General features: G+C 50.9%; 8 protein-coding genes across 8 annotated transcripts; 3 read left to right on the forward strand and 5 right to left on the reverse strand.

Annotated features, from left to right (window-relative positions):
- Window positions 1-227: 227 nt before the first annotated feature.
- Window positions 228-1,294, reverse strand: CGCS363_v008486 (uncharacterized protein; the record flags this gene model as incomplete). Its single annotated transcript, XM_036640335.1, has 4 exons — window positions 228-612; window positions 666-853; window positions 930-1,140; window positions 1,233-1,294. 4 exons carry the CDS (start codon window positions 1,292-1,294, stop codon window positions 228-230), a joined length of 846 nt encoding a protein of 281 aa, XP_036494315.1.
- A 1,145-nt stretch (window positions 1,295-2,439) lies between these two features.
- Window positions 2,440-3,945, forward strand: mlcH-2 (Acyltransferase mlcH; the record flags this gene model as incomplete). The annotated part of the gene is made up of 4 exons (XM_036640336.1): window positions 2,440-2,587; window positions 2,695-2,974; window positions 3,037-3,766; window positions 3,826-3,945. The coding sequence occupies 4 exons, from the start codon at window positions 2,440-2,442 to the stop codon at window positions 3,943-3,945; spliced, it is 1,278 nt and encodes a 425-aa protein (XP_036494316.1).
- Window positions 3,946-5,767: 1,822 nt separating this feature from the next.
- Window positions 5,768-7,680, forward strand: CGCS363_v008488 (putative serine carboxypeptidase; the record flags this gene model as incomplete). The annotated part of the gene is made up of 3 exons (XM_036640337.1): window positions 5,768-5,960; window positions 6,013-6,188; window positions 6,241-7,680. 3 exons carry the CDS (start codon window positions 5,768-5,770, stop codon window positions 7,678-7,680), a joined length of 1,809 nt encoding a protein of 602 aa, XP_036494319.1.
- Window positions 7,681-7,971: 291 nt separating this feature from the next.
- Window positions 7,972-9,097, reverse strand: Nmral1 (NmrA-like family domain-containing protein 1; the record flags this gene model as incomplete). Its single annotated transcript, XM_036640338.1, has 3 exons — window positions 7,972-8,049; window positions 8,106-8,453; window positions 8,510-9,097. The coding sequence occupies 3 exons, from the start codon at window positions 9,095-9,097 to the stop codon at window positions 7,972-7,974; spliced, it is 1,014 nt and encodes a 337-aa protein (XP_036494320.1).
- A 4,865-nt stretch (window positions 9,098-13,962) lies between these two features.
- Window positions 13,963-15,069, reverse strand: acdS (1-aminocyclopropane-1-carboxylate deaminase; the record flags this gene model as incomplete). Its single annotated transcript, XM_036640339.1, has 1 exon — window positions 13,963-15,069. The coding sequence occupies one exon, from the start codon at window positions 15,067-15,069 to the stop codon at window positions 13,963-13,965; it is 1,107 nt and encodes a 368-aa protein (XP_036495011.1).
- A 765-nt stretch (window positions 15,070-15,834) lies between these two features.
- On the reverse strand, window positions 15,835-16,609 carry CDO1-1 (Cysteine dioxygenase; the record flags this gene model as incomplete). The annotated part of the gene is made up of 3 exons (XM_036640340.1): window positions 15,835-15,941; window positions 15,996-16,254; window positions 16,310-16,609. The coding sequence occupies 3 exons, from the start codon at window positions 16,607-16,609 to the stop codon at window positions 15,835-15,837; spliced, it is 666 nt and encodes a 221-aa protein (XP_036494938.1).
- A 1,381-nt stretch (window positions 16,610-17,990) lies between these two features.
- On the forward strand, window positions 17,991-19,334 carry CGCS363_v008492 (uncharacterized protein; the record flags this gene model as incomplete). Its single annotated transcript, XM_036640341.1, has 1 exon — window positions 17,991-19,334. One exon carries the CDS (start codon window positions 17,991-17,993, stop codon window positions 19,332-19,334), a length of 1,344 nt encoding a protein of 447 aa, XP_036494940.1.
- Window positions 19,335-19,659: 325 nt separating this feature from the next.
- CGCS363_v008493 (uncharacterized protein) lies at window positions 19,660-21,516 on the reverse strand (the record flags this gene model as incomplete). Its single annotated transcript, XM_036640342.1, has 1 exon — window positions 19,660-21,516. The coding sequence occupies one exon, from the start codon at window positions 21,514-21,516 to the stop codon at window positions 19,660-19,662; it is 1,857 nt and encodes a 618-aa protein (XP_036494939.1).
- Window positions 21,517-21,879: the final 363 nt, after the last annotated feature.

Here is a 21,879-nt window from a genome sequence, read left to right on the forward strand (position 1 = left end):
AGGAAGTTTGTTTAGATAATGGTGTATTTCTTTGTTAGCTTTTAACGATTGTTTTGTTCTGAAATGTTTCATTGATCAAGTCTGGCAATTTTCAACCGTAATTCAGTCTTGGTATTATTGACAGTAAATATGCGAATGTGGCAGAGAGCAGCTTGTTGTACGAATGTTTCAACAAGGTCAATTGTCAATATGGAATCTTTTCTTGAAGGTGGAGTAGTAGTAGGTGGTCATCGGATCGTGTCAAGCAATTTCACGAACCCTTCGTTCCCCATTTTGCCCAGCAGCATCGACCCTAACCTCCAAGCAACCCAGCTGCATGTAAACGCACCCCCGAGGACAACTCCCCACGCCACCGATCCGACCGCAACCACGATGCGGCCAACCATCTTGACGTCCTCGGGCTTGTTGTTATGCGGGAACGGCTGCGCGGGCACCGGCAGCTTGAGCATCTCGCACAACGGGCCCCAGCCGTCACGAACTCGGTAGAAGAAGAGCTTCTCCGGCGGCACAACCCTGCGCAAGAACGCTTCGTGCGTTTCCAACACCTCAGCGCATTGGAAGCCCTTGAAACCCAGACGGGAGACGCACGTTCTCTCGACGAGCGGGCCCCATCTTGTGGGAAACGGTCAGCAAGATTCGATTCTTAGTAGGACGGAGGCACATACGTGACGAATGAGTTCAGTACTGGAAGTGGCCGAGCGAAGAAGGGCAGCCATGGCCAGTCGACGAGGCTGGAGATTGTTTGCGCGCTCTTCCACCAAGACTCTTTGTCTCGGGTCGTTGCAATTACGACGGCATCTGGATACAGCTCGAGAAGCTCCGGCACAAGCCAGATGCAGGGAGCATCAACGGTCTTTTGGCGCCGGGGAATGGTCAGCAAGAATTGGTCCTATTAAGTCGAGATTTGCCTCAAGCTTGCAGTAACTTACCGCGGAGTAACCTTCCATGAGTTCGGCAAGCAGCCATTCCAGGCGCTTCTTCTCGGGCATCGTCTTATCCTTCTTGGTCGCTAATTCCATGACCTCGAGCCACCGCTTCCGCACCTCCGCGGTGCCCACGAGTCCCTCGGCGCCGCCGTCATGAACAGGGCCGATGAGCGTCTCTAGGGCTTGTGCAAAGGTCTTGGTGCCAGTTCGTGACCTGAGACATCACCAAGTTCACCGTCTTAGCTCATGTATGATCTTGCCTGGCAATGGCGGCTTCTAGATTGATAACGAAAATGAAACACGTACATGCCGGCACCAATGACACGGAACTTTGTGCCCGGCTTGGGCCTCGAGTGACCTTGGCCCATTTTGTGATGAATTGCGTGAAAATACCAAGAAATCTTACGGTCAAAGAAACAAAAACAGCGTCGAGATACACTAATTGTAAGACATACGGTTAGTGGCCTCTATCAAGGCTGGCCGACTTCTTTGTATTTACTTCCCGGTCTTCTCGGAGACCGAGACCCCGGCCCCATGTGTTCAAGGTAGTGGTGCACAGCGAGTCAGGGGCTCAATGGCTATAACTCGTAAGTCTTTATCAAGGAACTCTGCCATACCCAAACTGCATTGAGAAAGAATGAAGTAAATGATTCACCCAGGTCAACTTCGAGGTCAACTTCGCGGAATTTGTTTTCCTGTTAAGGCCGCAACCCTTGAAACGTTGATATCTGAAGTCTTAATTGCCGCAAATGACATCTGATCATAGCAACTTCTACATGTCGAAAATATTTGGCAGTTCTTCGGGAGTATATTCCTCGATATGAAAAATCGGGAACTGCCTCGCGGTGCACCAAGGCACGGACAATTAGTCGGTAGAAATTCAGTACCCCAAGAGCTCCTCACCGGGGAGAGCGACTGCAGATCTTCAAGTGCGGAGGGTCCCCTGCACCCAGTCTCTCCAGGACCCATACAAAACGAAAGATGTACCGGTACAACAACTGTCTCTGTGATTGACTCGTTCAACTGACAGCCACTGTGTCAGCACGTGCAAGCACCTCGCTTTCGTAAGTCCACAACCACAGACATCAGGGGTATCGTTGGGTCTGTATGAGGAACCGTACAACTGAGTTATGACATTTGGTTCGCACTGGGTTACAGAGGCATTTACAAGCACGTGCAAGGGACTTGACTCACTACTATCTACATGAGTTCAAAGCCCTCATTTGCTACAGATTGGCATGGAGAAGGTGGGCGCATCGGGACGGGCAGCAACCTTGGCTCGGAAAGTGCGGTCAGAGGCTCAATGTATTCGTAGATCTGTGGAGCGAGGTTTACGATGTATTGCGAGTTCCCCGGCATAAGAGCGTCAAAGCAACTAGCATTGCTTGGAACTCGATTGCCTCAAACCGCAGCTCTCTAACCGTCGCACACGCAACTCAACTCAACACCGTCATTCTTAGGCTTATCACATTGCCCAACTAAGAGCAAGTAGCTGCTGCGATCAATTTCCAGAATGGCTTCTACAACTACCCTACCTGCAGACCAGGCAGTCGTCGCAACTGCAGGCGGGAACATGGTCTCAGAAATGGAGTCGGCCTTCAAGTCGAGTGTAGAATCAGGCCAGATTCCGGGTGCAGTGGTCATTGCGAAGGACGTGACCGGTAGGCTCCCCATACATGTATTCACTTAGCGAAATTATCACACCCGACTCGTGGACAAGAGTCTGAGACCATGGCAAGTTAGCTGACAATCGAGTCGTTGCTCTCAGGCAAAATTGACTATGTCCGCTCCTTCGGAGCCAGGTCCGTCCGACCGGATGAGAACGGGGCGTTGCCCCCGATGCAAGCAGACACAATCATGAGAATGGGTCAGGCTAGCGTGCTCGTCGGCACGGTCATGGCGCTGCAGTGCGTCGAGCGCGGTCTCATTGGCTTAGATGAGAGCGTGGAAAAGTACCTCCCCGACCTGACCAGCATGAAGGTCTTGGCTGGCTTTGATGCTGAGGGTAAGCCCATCATGAGGGAGAGGAACGGAATCATCACTCTCAGGTGAATTCACCCATGATTGATACTCATCGCCCGACCATTACTGACTTCTTGCGATCAAAAAGGCACATGCTCACAGACACCTCGGGCATCTCACACGTGCCTATCAGCCCTCTTCTGCGTGAGTACTGCGCCAAGGGGTACTCAACGTACCCGTTGCCTATCGGTGGTGAGACCGACATTCCCGACCCGTTGGCCGCGCCCCCCGTCGGCGACCCGGGCGCCGAGTGGGTCCACGGCACCAACATCGACTGGGCCGGGAAGCTGGTCGAGCGCGCAACGGGAATGGACCTGGAGAGCTACATGCAGAAAAACATCTGCGCGCCGCTGGGCATCACCGACATCACGTTCAAGCTCCACCAGCGGCCCGACATGCTCACGAGGCGGGCGGACCTGACGAAGCGCAGCCCCGAGGACGGCAAGCTGCACTACGACGACACCATCTTCTTCCGCAAGTTCCCGGAGGAGTGTTACGCCGGCTCGGGCATGTTCGCCAGTCCAGCCGCCTTCATGGCCGTGATGCACTCCCTTCTGAAGCGCGACGGCGTCCTCCTGAAGCCCGACACAGTTGAACAGATGTTTGTGCCTGCGCTGAACGAGACGATGGAGCGCGGGATGAATGAGCACTTCAACAAGGTCATCCGCTTTATCAACTATGGCTATCCGCTGCCGCAGTGGCCTACTCTGCGCCGCAACTTCGGATTCGGAGCCATTGTGATCATGCAGGATCTGGACGGAGACAAGTGGCGCCGTAAGGGGTCTATGTCCATAAACTGCGGATGGAACGTCGGGTTGGTAAGTACTGCTCTTACTATCATGAGTATGGGGTTGGAAGGCTTACATCTACGGAACAGCAAATCGACCCTGCAGCGGGACTGTGCACCATTGTGGCATTCCAGACATCGCCATACAGCACTCCAATCGAAGAGGGGCTTGTACACACCTTTGAGAAGGCTATGTATTCGTTGCTGTAACATTGTTAGCCTGGCAATGGGGCCGGTAATGGTAAAAGCGCCTGACTAGCAACTCCTACACAACTGACACTTGGCTGGAATGCAAATATGAATGACGAATCCATCTTTCAATCTCTTCCTTTCATGCGTGAAACATCCTCAGATTACTGATCTTGTCATTTGAAACTTGCAGACTATGTTCTTTTACGGTTGCTGGGTGATACATTGATTCATGTGGTGTTGTGGTAGCAGTGTCTGTTGTCTAACACCACGAAAGCCCCCTCCTACATACATGCTCATTATCCAATGCTTGAAGTTTCGGAGAATATGTTTGTAAGTACGTATAGGTGGAACCATATTGTAATACCTTTCTTTGATCCCTGTCATTGACCAGCTCGAATTGTAGAAGAACGTCTTACGCCTAACGGGGACACTAAAAGGGGGGCTTACCGCGTAGTAAAACTCTACTTGATACTGATCTCGGCTTGCATAGAGTCATGTGGTTCAATTAGTGATCATCGTACGAAAAGCGCCAACCTATCAAAATCACTGCAGTATCTCTATGTTATGTGGTAGAGTAGTCACCCTTGCGGCCTTTCTATCGCCAAAACCTTATGTTAGGCTTCATTCTCTCATCAGGTTTTCTGTCCACACAGATCGTCTTCTTTGAGGCACGCTGATGAAACCCAAATATGATTAAGCTCGTTGATCCAACGGCTCGGGCCTTGAATAATAATCAGCCTCGGATACGAACAGCCTCTGGGTCGATCTCGATGTGATGTGGGGACAAACAGGACATGCAGTTACTATCGTGAAGCTATTGGGCAGAAGTCGTCTTGAGCCTAGACTTCCTCTGCCTTCTGAATCGCATACGTGATCAGCGACTGGGTGCTTTCAATTAGAGTAAAACGAGGCGGTTTACATCTCGCATTCCGAAAAGCGTGTTCTCGGAAGGTGGATGGGAAGGTGTGCACATGGAAGAATCATGGGACGAGTGGTCCACCCTCGGATAACGCAGGTGGCGACTATGCAGAACCCGGTCGGACGGTAGCTCAGTCGCTGCAAGTCTTGTCGAGGCTTGCTTTGGTCGAGGTCATCGGAACCGAACTTTGACTCCTCCCGCCGGCACTTGCAATAGAATGCTGATTCTCATAGCCAAGATAGGCAAGCTTGGGTTAGTGAAACCCGTCGTGATGGTTATCGTGAGAAATTCAGACTACGGGACTGCGGGCGGCGGCAATTGGCTTCCACGCTAAATCCCCGCGAACCTTCATCCCGACTTCACCGGGAGCAACCCGTGTCCGCTAGTTCTGTCAAATCTCCCCTCGGTGAAAAGCGGCGTCTGCCGTCTATCGAAACGTTGCGGGTTTGGGGCTCAAATAAGCTAAATTGTGATGGTTGTCCCAAGGGCCCAAATGCCCACCAAATCCCATGGAATGACGGCGTTTCGAAGCCCGCGATCAAGGGTGATCCATCAAATCGCTCCCGAAAACAGCGAAAGTATTTACCCAAATCACGACTCTTGGCAGGCACCCCCGCTCGACGATCCGACGCCATGTGAGATAAGCTCGGTCGAAACGCAAGTTGAGGTGACACTGATATGTGTCTCTTCCGGGCTCCTACGTCCGAGCTTAAATCCTTCATCGGCTGTTTTGAAACGCGCATCGCACCCTTCCGAAGATGATTAAGGTTCCTGGGGTGCTGCCTTTCATAAAAATCCCCGCGGAGCCCCAGTGGCTTTGTCTGCCTTTGGGGTGAGATCGTTAAGGGGGTTGCAGATGTCGATGTAGCACGGGAAGAAGTCACAACGAAGCTTGAACCACGAAACCACAGATCCGCCAAAATGTACTGGCTTCAGACGCTTCTTTTGTTGCCTTCGGCCGTCACTGCGACGTTGAATCTGCAGCAGTACCGCCCTGCAGCGGCAAAGAAACTGTTTCCGGAACCGGCGGGAGGCCAGCAGAACGTGGTGCAAAATGTCATTTCCAATTCTAAGGCAGCGAGGGAGCCGAAATTCCTCACTGATAAGACCCGAAGTAAATATTCGCGATATGAGCAAATCACCGTAGATACTGACGCATTTTACAGAGTTTGTCGTGAATGGCACCAAGATCCCCGAAGTGGATTGGGATGTCGGCGAATCCTACGCAGGATTGATTCCGATTCACGCCAATAATGACACGAGCGAGAAGTTGTACTTTTGGTTCTTCCCGTCCGAGAATCAAGAGACCGAGAAGGAGATCGTAATCTGGCTCACTGGTGGTGTAGGTCAGGATGTTCGCGGGAAACTTGATGGTGCTGACTCTGCTGTCACAGCCCGGCTGCTCTTCGACTGGCGAGCTTCTCTCGGAAAATGGTCCTATGCTCTGGCAGCCAGGAATGTTTAGGCCTATCAGGAACAAATGGAGTTGGCATCGCATTACGAACGTGGTCTGGATCGACCAACCTGTTGGTGCTGGATTCTCAACGGGCACGCCTACGGCAAAAGACGAGTTCGACGTCTCACGCCAATTTCTCAGCTGGTGGCGCAACTTCATCGACACATTTGACTTGAAGGGGTTCAAGATCTACGTCACAGGATCTTCATACAGTGGCATGTACTGCCCGTACATTGCCAGCGCCATGATCGACTCCAATGACAAGGACTACTTCAACGTCGGCGGCATGCAGATCTTCGATGGTACGTACTCAGTCGACAGCATCGGAGAGGAGATTCCCGCTCTCGCCTTCGCAGACCGTTGGGAGCACGTGTTCGCCTTCAACGACACCTTCCGCAAGACATTGAGGGACGTCAACGACAAATGTGGCTACGCCGACTACATGCGCAAGTACCTTGTCTTCCCTCCCTCCGGTCTACAGCCCGCTGTACCTCCGGGTGTCGACGGTAACGGAGAGGTCAAGACGGAGTGCGACATTTGGACAATGATCGGGGAAGCTGCGGAGCAGACAAACCCTTGCTTCAGTGTGTACACAATCACGGATGGGTGCCCATTGAAGTATGACCCGCTCGGCTTCAGTGATGGTGCGAATTACCGACCCAGGGGCTCCGGACAACCCTACTTCAACCGCGATGATGTTAAGAAAGCTATCAACGCGCCAATGGACAAGGAGTGGAAGTTCTGCACCGATGTTCCAGTGTTCCAGAATAGCACGGACAACTCAATCTTGGATGGGCCTGGAAGCCAGCCTGTTCTTCCCAACGTCATTGATAAAACCCGCAACGTCATCCTCGCCCATGGCACCAGGGACTATGTTCTCATCGACGACGGCACGTTGTTGACGATCCAGAACCTCACGTGGGGTGGGCAGATGGGATTCCAGATGAAGCCGACAGCCCCGCTCTACGTCCCTTACCACTCCAACGACAATCCGGAGAACATTGCTGGGGCTGGTGTGATGGGTACGGTACACTCGGAGCGAGGACTGACATACATCGCTGTTTCCCAGGCAGGTCACTTTGTTGCCGCGGATATGCCCTCAGTCGCATTCCGTAGCGTTGAGGTGTTGGTTGGCAGGAGAGACGGGTTCGAATCGACGACTCCGCTGACCATTGACCAAAACGCGTCCATGCCCGTCGGTGACGTTGGAAACGGAACTGTTATCATGTTCCCGCAGTCAATGGAGCCTGGAAGAGGGGTCTTGTCCAACCAGCCGGTGCCGAAAAACAGCAGCAGTTTTGCAACGGGCCCAGGAAGTGGGCAAGCGGTATTTGCGTTTGGGTTCGCGGCCTTCGTGACGTTCATGCTAGGCATCTAGTAAGAGGCCATCGGCTAGACTCTTGAGTACCTACGGTTATTGAAAAGATGGGACGGACTATTATCCAACGTGGGAGACTCGCTATCCCAAAGGGCGTGTATAGTCAACGATCCCGCATAATGGGATTGAAATATAATGATATACGCGCATAACATGCTCACGTTGTAGCCGTAAGACGCCCGTGTTGAGCGTTCCCTGAAGTCCTTCAGCTAAATATGGTGAAATACCTCGCCTGACACTGGCCATAAGTTCCCCACCAACATGACTCACAGCCCCTATCAGATACAGCTGTTACTTGTTTAATACAGAAGACCAGTCGTTCTTAGCTGCCCAGTCTCGCCAACTAGTCAACTGGCAGTCGATGCCCGCCTAAAGAGTGTTAGCCACAAGAATGTATCACTAATATAGAATCTGATAGATCTCACCTTTCTGATATCAGCGGCCGTCAAAAAGTCCATGCCGCCATCGTATCCAGGGTCCGAGGAATACGAGAACATGTACGCAACTTCGATGCCGGTATCGCGCTCCCCTGTGGCCTCAATCATCTCCTCAGGGGTGATCTGCTTGTAAGTTGCCGTCTTTCCCGTCACCTGAGCCCATGTTTCAAGAAACTCGGGCCAAGTGCAGGTTGATCCCTCAGCCATGTAGGCTTTGCCGGGTGGCATTTGAGAGACGGCGTACGTGAAGTTGCCCATATCTCCGGATGGGTCGAAGTGAGGCACGGGCTTCTCCGGGGATGTGGTGAATGCCATTGTGAACGTGCCGTCAGGGTTCTGATGAGGCATTAGCAGGAAACTCAGATAATAATAGCCGCGCAAAAGCGGCTCACCTTTCCAAAGTAGGAGTTTGGCAGGATGTTGTAACTTGTGAAGAAGTACCCCGTGTGAATGCACGACATCTTTGCAGCCAAACCAGGGTATTTCTCGTTCACGTAGCCAGGGAAGATGTCGGCCTTTGCATCGAAATGGTACAGCTCCTCGAACTTTCCACCGCTGCACTTCTCTGCATGACTCAGCGTCGACACCAAGAAGCCGTTCTCGTCGAGTGTGTCCACCGTTGTCGCCGCCGCATCAGCAATGTTACGGCCCTGACGATACTCAACATCATACGCGTACTTGCGGCACGAGATGCCAAGCTCCTGGGCCTTTGCGCGACAGTCCGGCCGGAAAAAGGGTTCCCAGTAGTTCGTCACACTGAAGATGACGTTGGCGTCACGAAAGGCCTCCTTCAGCGAGTCTACATCTTCCAGATCCGCCTGCACAACCTCCACACCGAGGGATGCTAGCGCCGTGGCGGCGGGAGAGGAGACATTGCGGGTGAGCCCTCGGACGCGGTACCCCGCGGCGATGAAGCGGCGAGCGACGGAGCCACCTTGGTTTCCAGTGGCGCCGACGACGGCGATGAGCTTCTCGGGCATTGTCTGCAGTGCGACCCCGTCGACAGGTCCGTGATGGTGGGAGGCAGAGTTGTGAGGCGGTGAGAGGTGGGGTCCAAGAGTTCGAGAAGCTCGAGCGAATCGTGGGCTGATCTGGCGCCTGGGATGGGGTCGGGATGAGAAGGTTCAGGAACTGAATTCGAGAAACGGTTTTCTTATTTGTCGCTATTTTTGAACCTGATGGAAAGGTGTGAACGAAGTGTTCGCGCTGGCGGATGAAGAGTTCTTCAGCTTCTGGAGAAAGTTCGCGGAAGCCCCTCCTCCATTGCGGTCCCGTCCCCGCCGCTTCACGACATGCTCAAGGTCTAGACGCCGCCTCCGTCGGAAACACTAATTGCTAGTGTGGACGGTATCAGTGGCGCCGAAGGGAGAAAAAATACTGGAATGTGATACGAGTGGATCTCGTCATACCATCTGCCCATCGATGCAGAGACGCATCGGGAGCGGATCCCTATGTGGGTTTAGTGTGTTGACACTAAACCGCCGAAGTACGGGGGCGGCACAGACGCCAAACCGTACGCGGAATAGGCGCCTGTGATTTCCGGCGACTCGGTTAAAGTTTATGTCTGCTTTATTGCAAGTCCGAGATAAGGGTGTCTCTTAAGAAGATTTCGAATGGCGTGGAACATTAGGTCTGAAGACAATTCGGTACTCGGCATAGGGAATTATGAGACGTGCTAAAAGAATGTAATTGATTCAAAATCTGAGTAAGTTTGTGTGCTGCCACATACATAATGAAGTTCAATAAAGATAGACTGGGTAAACCTCGCAAGCTTGTGATAATAGCATCAAATGAGCGTCAAAAATTGCAGAACAGCATGTAGAAAGTCTCCGCGATCGACGGCAATGACATAAATTCAAGGCGACTTTCCTTCCTTCAATCTTTCCTTCAATGTGACAACTACTTTGTTAGCGTCCATAGTTCAGTAGACAAACAGGTGTGGAAGCACTCACTCCACCCGTTGGGGACGGTCCTTCGTTTCTTGTCATGGTCCCATGAAGCATGATGTTGCTGGATTTGAGACAGCTTCATCGAATGTTCAGCATTGTCGTGAACGGAAACCTCGCTGTCTGATTTGTCAATAGCACGAGGCTTGTCGGTGGGTCTGTTTAAGACGCAAACCCTCCCATTACAAATAGATCTCGGGTTTCGACTGGGAGGCAACCACTTCCGTTCCAAGAGATCTGGAAAAACAGGTCAATGATATCTCGGAGAATCGAGAGCAACACCTTTAAATCCTTACCTTCAGTGTCTTTTTCATCTTGCAATAGACTTCTTTTTACTTCGTCTTCTAGTATGTCCGCTGACTTGTCTGGGGCTGGGTTTATCTCAGTGGACCTAGCTCCTTGCTTCCTGTAGTTGTACACAGCGCTGTATTCTGGCCCGGTCAAATGGCTTGCCTGTCTGGCTTCGAGGTCGCAAGTGGACTGCTCGACTTTTGCAGAATCCAACGGCGCCTCTGAAAGCTGAGAAGATGGCCAAGGCGGAGGTCTCACGGGGTAATGCAGGTCTCGAGAATCGACCTTAAATGCAGCAAGGACGTGTCCGGGGTTAATTGCAGCAGCTTGGACATTGATCGACCAGGAAATGGAGGAGATGAGATGGATGATAAGAAAGGACTTCATGTTTGTTACGAACGATCAGTTAGCTGGCTCGTGAAGGTGGTATTGAAGCTTGAAACAGGACTTGAGATGGCTTCAGATGTTTGTTGGTGAGGATGAAAACTGTCAATGGGAAGAAATCACACTCCATATTTATATTCACAAATCCTGCAGGTGGGTGTTGTCTCCTGAGAAGGCCCAAGTCATTCAAGCTCCACCGTATCTATCAGACTAATCAGCGACTGCTCCCACGTCGGTTTGGATTTCACCTAGTTGGTGAACTTAAGGCTCCTCGGCGAATCCGGGATTCCAGGAATGGGTGGTCAGAACTCCTGAAAGCGATGTGTGTTACGTTTGAAGACGTAAAATAGATACAAAGGAGAATCACACCAATTCGATATAAGCGATGATCAAGCATCATCATGAAATAGGTGTTCACTAGCCTAGTATTGCTGCGATTATGATGCCGTACAGACTTTCGGTTCCACTATGGCGTGGCGCAGTCTTCAAAATCCATCATGAAAGTCGCATCCACAGAGACGAAAGCGACCAAGGCATGCGGCGCGCATATCTACTTGGGTGTGTTGCCTGGAAGTAAACAGCCCCTGGGCTGCACCGTGTGACGATACTGGGGCGCAGTCACAATATTCACCATCAGGCACACAGATTCGCTGAAAAGAGAAAGCAGAAGTCACCACTCAAGCAGCACAACTACTATACTGTCCCCGCATGCATAATCTTATATCTTCTTATAATTCGTTGGTGTTCTCAGCGCTAGCAACACCGGCGAGCCCCTGCAGAATTACGCCCATGATTTTGCGAATCATTAGTCGATACCGTCAAACAGACAAAGAACATGACCTCATGCCCAGCTCCCGCTTGAGAACTTAACCACACCCTCAAATTTACAAGCTGAGGTTTGGAGACAGGCCGCAAGACTCAGGCCGTCACAACCTACCGGAATTAAGTCAAAGTTCATTATTCTGAATAGCAACATTCATGCCACATGTAGTCTCCTTTTGGGTGATGCAGGTTTCACTCCTTACGGGAAGCAAGGCGCATATTCTGCACAAACACTGTCAGCTGAACGTATCCAGTGTCTGCAGACACAGCTAAGACACCAACAAGCAATTAATCCTTCGATGGGTAGGTAAGAGGGGCGAGAGTGACACAGAAAACACGCAAGTGCGTGAGAGCTAGAAAATAGAGATCAGGCTGTGATGAAGACGGCAAAGTTTCTGGTGGTTGCCTCGTTCATGCTTTGCTACGGCATTAGCCGAGGCGATAGATCTTGTGTGTTTCGCCCAATGACATGGAAGGCGCTTTGTGATGAACAAGCAGCTAGAGACACAGCTGAAAATTGGGCAGTCTTTTGTAAGATCCTATTGGCCCACTTTCCAAAAGCTGCAATTGCCAAGTAAATGAGACAACTACGCCTAGAAGGGTGGCTGTACAGCCTAAGTCTGGCATAAGTTAGCACCACTGTGTTTGGAGGGGTGTGAAGACTGGTGAACTTGGGTGATGATTGAGCGATAAATATGATGATGCTCCAGACGCCGGCAGCCACTTTGATCATGCTGGGATAAACGAGACGCTAGGAGAAGGAGTGAATTTTTTATTTCTCGCTTAGGCCTTGAAGGGAGCCCCCCCCCCCAGTCCGATTTACGAGGGTCGCGGTCTTCACCAGCAGAAATGATTCCGTAGTTGATGAATCGGTCGGAAGAAGAGCCTGACAGATTGAAGAGATTGCTTTGGATTAAGGCAGTCTAGAGACAAACCGTTCGCTGGCTTCACGAAGAAGGATTAACCATGAGGCGCTTGAAAGATTCAGCTCAGCCGATGACGGATTTGATGTAGCAAACGAGTGTATTCAATCAAGATGTGGCTTTTCATGTATGCCATCGTACATAATATATGCGGCCAAAAAGCTCAATGTCCAGGCCATTTCATGGTTGCAAAGTGAGTGACAAAGGAATTCAAGAAGGAAATGCCCTAGTTCAATACCATACGACACGACTCTCGCCATCCATTTCCGAGACTGGCTGCCACCGAAATTTCCAACTAGTCCATCGTCTCCAAATCTTGCTGGTGAATCTCAGCAGTCCTGCCAGTTCCTGATATGTAGGCTCAGGTCACCCTCCGAGGACTACCGCGACCACCGCGACCACGACTGCGGCCGCGAATGCTCCCAGCCTCCGCATTGGAACTAGCCTTCTGATCAGTTGAATCTACAGAAGTCAGTGTTTCTGATTCTCTCAAAGATGGACATGCCACTTGCAATAATCCATCTGCCTGTCTTCGGATCGCTGGAAGATCTTCCAGGAATCTTCTGCCTCCGTATCCATGTCGCTGTTCAGATTTTGTCGCTTCTTGATAGACGGATAGTAGAACCTTACACCTGAAGATGTGTCTTCAGCATTAGTTAAACAACTAGGTAGAATCCTCAGACTGACCAGGGACATCTCTCTCGATCTTGCGCGCGGCACCCGTGTACTTAAACCTCCATCGCTTCTGATTGCCAGACTCGCCAAACCCCTGATCAATACTGCTATCGAATTCTGAGTCGGTGGAAGTTTCAATCTCGGGCGACGGAGCTTTGGCTTCACTCTGAGCTCGAGCAGCTTTGACACAAATGGCCAACGCAACAACGAAAAGGACTTGGAGAATGCTTATAACCTTCATTTTCAGAGTATTTCAAACGAGGGGTAAACTTGAGTATTACCAAGATGGAGGGTCAAATTGATGATTAGAGATCAAAGTCAGAAAAGGGTATCGATGGAAATATTTATCACATTTATGGTCAAATACTACAATAGCACTGTGAGGTTTTTTATGTTAATTGAGAAAGGTGGTTGTGCTCGTAACAATGCAGAGTGGAATTATCGTATTACGCCCAGCCTGTTGCGGCTGATTACTTCACATGAGCTTTTCTTGCGTCTCCAGCAAATACAAAATTTAGCAACTATGATGAATGCCACCCACGCCCATATCATTTTGGTCATGCGTGTCGCTTCAGAGACGCCCTTTTGCGCGCAAGGCTAGCAGTCGTCTTCACGCTAAACAGACCTCATGCTGTACGACCTCGAAATATCTTGTAGTGGCCGCTATGTTTTGAGACCTTGCCGAAATTGGTGAGGGAAAGTACAGATGTCGCTATCTCGTATGCTGTACAATGGACACAAATGTCGGGACTCTTCGGGAACACCTGGGAACAGCTTGACCATACACACTATACTCCTCTTAAATCAAGCAGCATACGCAGAAGAGACATTCTGGCCGCCAGTATGAATGAACAGAACATTGACCGTTTCACCCGGTTGATGTCCGACTTTTGTGGCGTCGCTCTGAAGTTCGCCACTGTTGACCCAGTGAACCAGCCCTTTGGCAGCCTTTCCAGAGTACACAGGATCCATCAAGATTCCTTCGCGGCAAGCCAAAGTCTTCAAAGTCTTTCGGGTCTCTTCATCCAGCACACCGTATCCGGGACCAGCGAAACGATGGTCAAGGCGGATATCCTCAGCCGCGATGTCGCGTTCCGGATCCAGCCCAATCAACTTACCGGCATTCCTGGCAATCTGCAACACCACTTCCTCCTGGCCTGTTATGGGTGCCACCATGACTCCGATCAGCTGTCTTTCGGGCACAGATAGCTTGTCGGGCAGCGACGATTCGAGGAGTTTAAATCCAGTGACCAAGCCGGCAAGTGTACTCCCACTTCCGCAAGCGACAAAGATGTAATCATAACGACCCGTGCCTCCGAGTTTGAGGGTCTTCTCTTGCTCTTGTATCTCCAACGCGCAGTTGGTATACCCGAGTCCGCCCAGGGGGTGTTGGCTAGAGCCCATCGGTATCCAGTAAGGCACCTTGCCTTCAGCCTTGAGCGCCTGTAGAACCGCAATTTTATCGTGAGGATCACGCTGAATATGAACATTTGCGCCAAGGAGATCGAACACTGGCACATTCCCTGTCGATCTGAAGATTGTCTGGTTTTCGGCAGTTTTCAGGCCGCCGGCTTCTTCGTTCAGCAGAAGCACGCACTCGAGGCCGAGCTTTGCTGCCACAACAGCAGTCTGGGCTGCATGATTACTCTGCAGGCCACCTTCGGTGACGATAGTGGTGACGCCAGGCTTCGCGAGGATATCCGGGATGATGTATTCCAGCTTGCGATACTTGTTACCGCAGCACAGCATAGGCGACGACTGATCGTCGCGCTTGATCCATGTCTGGATCGAGATTTTATCATTGAATGCTGCCGTGGCTGAGAGTGTAGTGAGTTGATGAATCGGCGACGGGGTGTCGTACCGAAGCCTGTAGCTCGGGAAACCCGATAGAGACAATGGTTGCTCTGGCATGTTGTGAAAGTGACTGAGTATCGTTAGAATCGATGGCAGAGTGGACAGACTAAGTGCGTCGGGATTGATGTCTCCATTCTTGCATGGGATCTAGCTAGTTAAATTGCGCTCTGAGCCCCCGCTCCATCGACAGGAAGGGCGTGTGGGATGGGGTTCAGCGAGCTTGCTGACGTGGGGTATCTAGTACTCCCGATGTTGCGAATATTACCCCACTACCATTGGGTGCCTTCCGTGACATGCTGCATGTCTAGTCATCCGTCAAAAATCTGTCAATTCGCAGCTTTCACGAGATGCTCAAGGCTTCGCTGGCACACATTCAATGCACGGTGCGATAATCTTTGGGCTTGACCTTGCCTTCTTGGGTAAGCTCTCCCGCTAATAGCAGCTCCGGTACGGTTGGCGCTTCTGAAATTTGAACTTGGCCCCCTTCATGACCGGGTTGATAACATTTAGTCTCATGAGCCATGGTCTAACAGACATGGATGGCGCCTAACGAGTTCCAGATAATTGACACGTGGATGTCCAAGAGCCTAAGAGTCACTAGCCGTCACGCAGATCTGAAGTTCAGAGTAGACTAAAAGATTGAAGATGACATAATTAGTTCCAATCATTTCCGGTTTTCGACATGAGTCGAAATGTATCAATTCGATTTGGTATCACTGAAAAACAATCCCAGCCAGCTAGCTATATGCTCTGTAAAAACAATGTAATCAAGGAACTCTCCACGCGAAATGCTCCACAAGTGAAGAACAATAAATCTGGACTTCATGAGGATGGCTTGAAAGCCTTGGCCTGCGAAACAAAGCTTGCACGTCCTGTCGACTCGTCGAAGATATTGTACCCAATGTCCGCAGCATTAGGTGGGGTGTACACTGTGCATCAACGGTCAGAAATCGTCACTGTCCTGGCCTCTGAAGGAAACTTACAGTGCAGCGAAACCGCAACGTTCTGGGGATGCGGGTTGTGTACGCGATGAAGACCGATGTCGTCGGATATATAGGTCACTTGGTCCGCTTGATATGTCTTCTCACTCTTGACTTTGAGAGGGACATTCTCTTTATCCGTGCTTGAAGGGGTATAATATACCGTCTCCGTCAATTCCCCGGCTAGGACCTTCATGATGCAGTGGGCATTGGCATGGTCGTGAATTGGAGAACCCTTGAGAGGATTCCACACCAACAGGAGCTGCCAAGTTCGGTAAGAAAACGCATTGAAATTTATCAAGACATTTGAGACTTACGATATTTGCCTTGTGATTAATATTCTCAATGGCATTGCGGGTATAGTTCTTTCCCGGGCAGTTATAGTAGTATCGGGCCCAATCGTTGGGGTTTGTCGCATATCTCTTGACGAGAGACATTAAGTAATCTTCATCAACATCTTCCGAACCAATGCCAGAGGAAGTTCCCAAATGTTCTTTGATGTCATTTACAAGGTCTTCAAGACTGTAAGCAGGTTCGGGGTTTGGGTGTGATAATTGCTGATCTCGCGGACCGGCCTGCATCAGAGGCAGTGGGGCGAATAGTGTGGAAGCGGACATGATGCTAAGAATAAGCTTAGGGGTTGAATGTGTGGAGCTGCTTCCGTAAAGAATTGGTTCGTCTTTCTTGTTAAAAAGAGGATTGAATGACGAGAAAATTGAGTTTTACTTCCAAGTGAACACCTCTGAACAATAGGTGTCATTGCAATGGGTTTGTTAAGAGAGCCGTTGTGTCTACCTCTTATCTCGCGGTCGATTGTGTCTGTTGGGGGCGCATTCGCCGACCGCCAGTCAATCGCCGATCAACGCAAGCCAAGTAACAAGCAGCATCATCCAGACCGCAATAACTAACAAGACCACCTGCACGAAAATGATTGTCAGATGATAAGACAATATTAAGCTTTAGTGTCATATAAATGGGACCTGGACGTCCCATGATAAACACCTTACATCACACAGCGAAGCAGCCGTTACCACGATCAAAGCCCGACCGCGCTCAACGTGGCCCGGCGATCCCCGAGGGATAACATCAGCTTGGCTGACGCTACAGGGTCTTAGCCTGCGCGATAAGATTACCAGCCAATCACAGATGTCGAGTCATGACCTGGATGGACCCCATGAGCAGTCAATCGGCAACTCAGCCGGCGTCCAGGAGAAAATGAGAAGTTCATCTGTACTCTTTTCCCTTTGTCAGGACGACGTCTAGCCATCGCCGACCGAGGTCAAGCTAAATGTGCGCATCTTTTGCTGAGACTTGCGTTTCTTGGAGTCTTTCTTTATCATGACCGTGCCTCCAGCAAGGAGCACCAGACAGACGGGCCTGGCCGCTCTCGCTTGCACTGGATGCAGAAAGCAGCACCTGAAATGCGATGCGAAGAAGCCAGTGTGCTCGAGATGCATCCAGAACGGAGAGACTTGCTACTATGAGCCCTCTAGGAGAGGCGGACGAAGGAAACCTCGCCCACAATCAATTGCATCCGAGGGACAAGGCACCCTGATGTCCGGTGATCGTCAAATGCGGGATGGGTCGAGCATCAATGCAACAATCGCGCCGACCTCAACATCCAGAGAAGCCTCAACATGTGTTTCCTTATCTGGCGATGGCTCCCCAACAACGACTGCTGTTACTGATAGTGCGGTGACCGAGAGAGGACAGTTGCAGGCTCCAGCATCGGAACGCCGAAACATCGGGTTTCATCCGGCGGCACCTAACTCAAGAGATGGGCCTCCTCCAGTCAATCCCGATGGTGATCTACTTTCATACCTCTCAGACATGACGACCGATCACTTATCGTGGTTTATGCCAACTCCGAGGGATACGTCCAATGGTACCCGCTCTCACACAAACACTTCACACCGGCCCTCTTCTGAAAGCGATCGATATCGCCGGCTCTACTACGAAAACTTCCATACTGCGCATCCAATTCTCGTACCAGCGTCAATGTACGCGTCTCGAGCTTATCCTCACTATCTGCACCTCGCTGTCGACTTTGCCGGTTCCCACTACTCCCAAACAACCCCTAGCGAAAACTTGAGAAGTGAAGTTGAAGCAGCGCTTGCTGCCAATACAGAACTATCGACCTGCGCAGTTCAGGCGCTATTGATCTACTCCATCGTCCTCTTTTCCCGAGACGAAATCGACGATGCTCACATTGCGTTTGGCCGGTGTGCTGAAATCGCCCTGGAAATTGGCATGAACCGTGCAGATTTTGCTTCCTCAAGGCACCCAGAGAACTCAGTCGAGGCTGAAAGCTTGAGGAGAACATGGTGGGAGCTCTTCGTCGCGGATGTTTTGATGGCAATCCCTCTGAAGACTATCTCTTTCCGGTGCAGTGCTGTCTCGCCGGAGGTCCCCTTGCCATGCGAAGAGTCGTTATACACTGGAAACTGCGACCTCCCTGAACCACGCAAGGTTCTCGAGTTCAAGAGAAGGATCTTGCTCGAAGAAGATGTGGTGTTCTCTTCATTCAGCTATCGCATTGAAGCTGCAACCATCCTTGGCCGGGTGCTGGTTCTCAACCGCCTGAAAGACTACCACCGCGACCATTTGCAGGCTATCGAAAACGCCCTCGTTAGTTGGTCAAACCACTTGCCGATGGAGAAGATGGAAATCGTGGACCCATACGGAAATATGGATGAGATGATGTTCCAGGCGCATGTCATCATCGCTCATGCAAGTATGCTTCTCCACTTACCACGAAGCCGCTTCTACCCTCTCTTATCGAGCCCCCAAGACGACTTCATGCCGTACACGCATCTTCACTCTTCATCAGCTTCAACGCGGCTCGTACAGAGCATCAAGGCTATGAACGCTTCAAGGCGGTTATCGGACTACATCTCGTTATGTCCAAACATTCAGAAACATACTCCATTCATCATCCCGGCGCTCGCAATGGCTGGCCTCACTCAACTCGCCACGTCCAAAAACCACTCTGAAGAATGCTTCGACCACCACTACAACAGAGTGACATTGGTACTGGGCTGCTTGAAGAAGATGAAGCGGACGTGGCACCTGGCCGAGCCTGCGTACCACCGGGTGCGATCATGTGCCGCCAGGTTGATCTCGGACTTGATGGACAAGCTCAACTCTGAACCTCTATCAAAGTCTGCAGTGTTGACACAGTCAACGCCGCGTGAGTCTGAAGAGAACAACAGCCCCACGGCGGAAGCCGTACCAGCGGTACCGCAAGTTCAGCTAGTGCCCGAGCTGGACCCCAGTTTCATTGATCCTATTTGTTACAACTATTCTCTGTTCAGCTCTTTACCGGAATTTCAGGACGGGTAGCTATTTTCGAGGGCGCGTTACTCCCATGATGTTTCTGAGAATGATTGTTTAAAGCGTCACAGCGGTTTATGGTGTTTTAGGTGACGAATCTTGAACACGTCTATGGGCATGATTACCATGCTTTCACTAGTACTGTCGTAGAGTCAAGAATACTGAAAGAGGGCCGACTTTTGCGGTGTATACTGTGTATTACGATAGATGCCTTCCTGGCTTTCTTTTGAAGGATGTAATTTGCAGTTTTCATCTAACGGGGACATTTTCAAAACCAATGTGCACGCTTTTGAGGCTTGTAATGCAGGAACAAAGGAAAAGATAATAAGTTCAGTCAATCCCTCCTCCAAGACTTCTGATCCAGCCAACGAGTCAACTTGACAGCGTTTACATCCACCAACGCATTGAAGACATCGCTTGCCCATAAGAGCGCAAGTGTGTTGACCAGGAACCCGCAGAAGAACTCAAGTCTGTATGCACCCAAAGCTGATTGCGTTAGGTCTGTTGCAGCGTCGTTGTTGCCGCTCTCTGTGAGTACCTTAGCCTGGCTTTGAGCCTCCTGTAGCGCGGCATACGCCGGAGACAGCCATCTCACTCCGACCATGTGATTTATGGCACCATGCCATAGATACAGAGAGTACGAGATGCGCCCTAGGTATTGTGCGAAGCTCGTGGTAAAGGGCCGCTGGAGAAGAGGTTCGGGTCTGGCTGCCTCGCGATCCGAAAACGTCGCTGCTGAGAATTCTTGCTTGTCTCCGTCATTGATGCTAGCACTGGTTTGGTGCCAAGGCAGGCGGAAGTTGCAAAATCTCGGGAGCGGAACATGGAGACTGGAAGATACGGTCGGGGAGTACATCAAGGCAAAGATGAACACAATGGCGCCAATGGAGATCCAGAAGAGCTGAATGCGTTCTCCCGAAGCTTGATAGTAGGCAGGCACCCACTGGGAAATTGTAATGAAACCCGGAGTCGATGAGCCGTTATTCTGTGGGTAAGAGAAAAGGTGCATGCCGAGGAAGAAAAGAGCAAAAGTGCCCGCGTGGCGAAAGACATGGCCAATCCTGGAACCAAGATTCGTAATGATCGTTTTTCTGTAGCCGAGGGTCTCGTCTTCGGGTGTCTCTGACTGCGGGCTGCCGTTGGGAAGGATGATGGACATCTCTGCAAGTAACAGGCCTGCGCAAAAAAGAGCCTGGTCCCAGTCGCCAGTGTGAACCAGCCAGACGCCTGTGCCCATAACGCTGACCATGTGAATCCACCGTTTTGTCCGAGCAAAGATAAGGAGAAGGAAGAATACGAGCAGCGAACCTTTGAACTCGACAGGGATTGTCCATAAATGCCCGTCATACTCGCTTCCTTTCATGTTCTCTCTGTTAATAATAGGTCGAAACGGGTTCATGAGATTGACCGTGCTCCAGAACCAGTGTTGCAGCTGATCCTCAAGGGTCTCTCCTCTTGGCGGGACAGGTGCTCCCGACGGATCCCGCACATAGTTTCCCCCGTAGACCAGCAGAGCGATGATGAATGTTGCAGCAAAGATGGGAAGGTACAGTCGAAAAGGGCGGCGGAACGCGGATCCAGCTAGTGTACTCAGAGCCTGATCCCCCTTGCCGTTGTGAATCATCGTCAGGGTTTTGAGGGTGAGGACGAAGCCTGAGATGACGAAGAAGACGGTGACGCTAGCTCGTCCGGAGTGTAGAGCCCGGATGATAGGCATCTGCAAGAACAGGCGATGACCTTCGAAGCCATATCCCCAGCCAAGATCTGGAAACCAGAGGTAAGAAAAGTGGAAGATGTAAACGACAAAGGCTGCGACACCGCGAAGGCCATCGAGATACGCTGTGTGGCTAAGCTTTCTTCGCTGAGGCTCGTTGCTAGGGGGCCTGGTGAAGTATATGAATGGGCTGACGACGAAGGCAGGCAGTAGAAGTGCAGAGAGCTTCAGGGCGGAAAGGAAGCGATCCTTCCATGTGAGAGTGCCAGTGGAGTGTTGATGCTTGTCGAGGAAAGATAAAACTGAGTCTTTCGCAGATCTCAGCAAAACGAAGGAGGCGGATTTATGATTCGTGTTGTCGCTGGTCTCGTCCACCGGCTCTGTTGAGTGTGAAAATTGGCCATTGTGTTCCGCAATGAGAGAATACTGTTCGTACGTGTCTTGTGGTGCGTGCGAGAATGGGTTTGAGAAGTGCATAATGAGGATTGATTAGAGTAACAAATGCAGATTCAACACCTGCTGGAGATGCAGTAGGAGAAGTAAGCTCATCCAAAGCATGGAATCTACAGTGATGTTCCCGGGATGTTATAACTATCCCATTGAGTGCGAGTTGACGCCAAAAGATACGAGCCCGCTTTTTCTCCAAATTCCATGCGGACGGAACTGCTGCTGGGTGGCTTAAAAAAAGAGTTAGTGTCGTCTTTTAGTTACTGATTGACATTTTCCGCACCTTAGCAAAAGTGGCGTCAACTCGCACATCAATGTCATGGCGAAAGCGTTCAGCACAAAGTATACGTGCTAACATTGTCTATCCGTGGCGATGTGTCTCCCTTGATCACA

The sequence above is a fragment of the Colletotrichum siamense genome, assembly GCF_013390195.1.
Source record: "Colletotrichum siamense strain Cg363 chromosome Unknown KSG_Cg363_contig05, whole genome shotgun sequence".
Lineage (NCBI taxonomy): Eukaryota > Fungi > Ascomycota > Sordariomycetes > Glomerellales > Glomerellaceae > Colletotrichum > Colletotrichum siamense.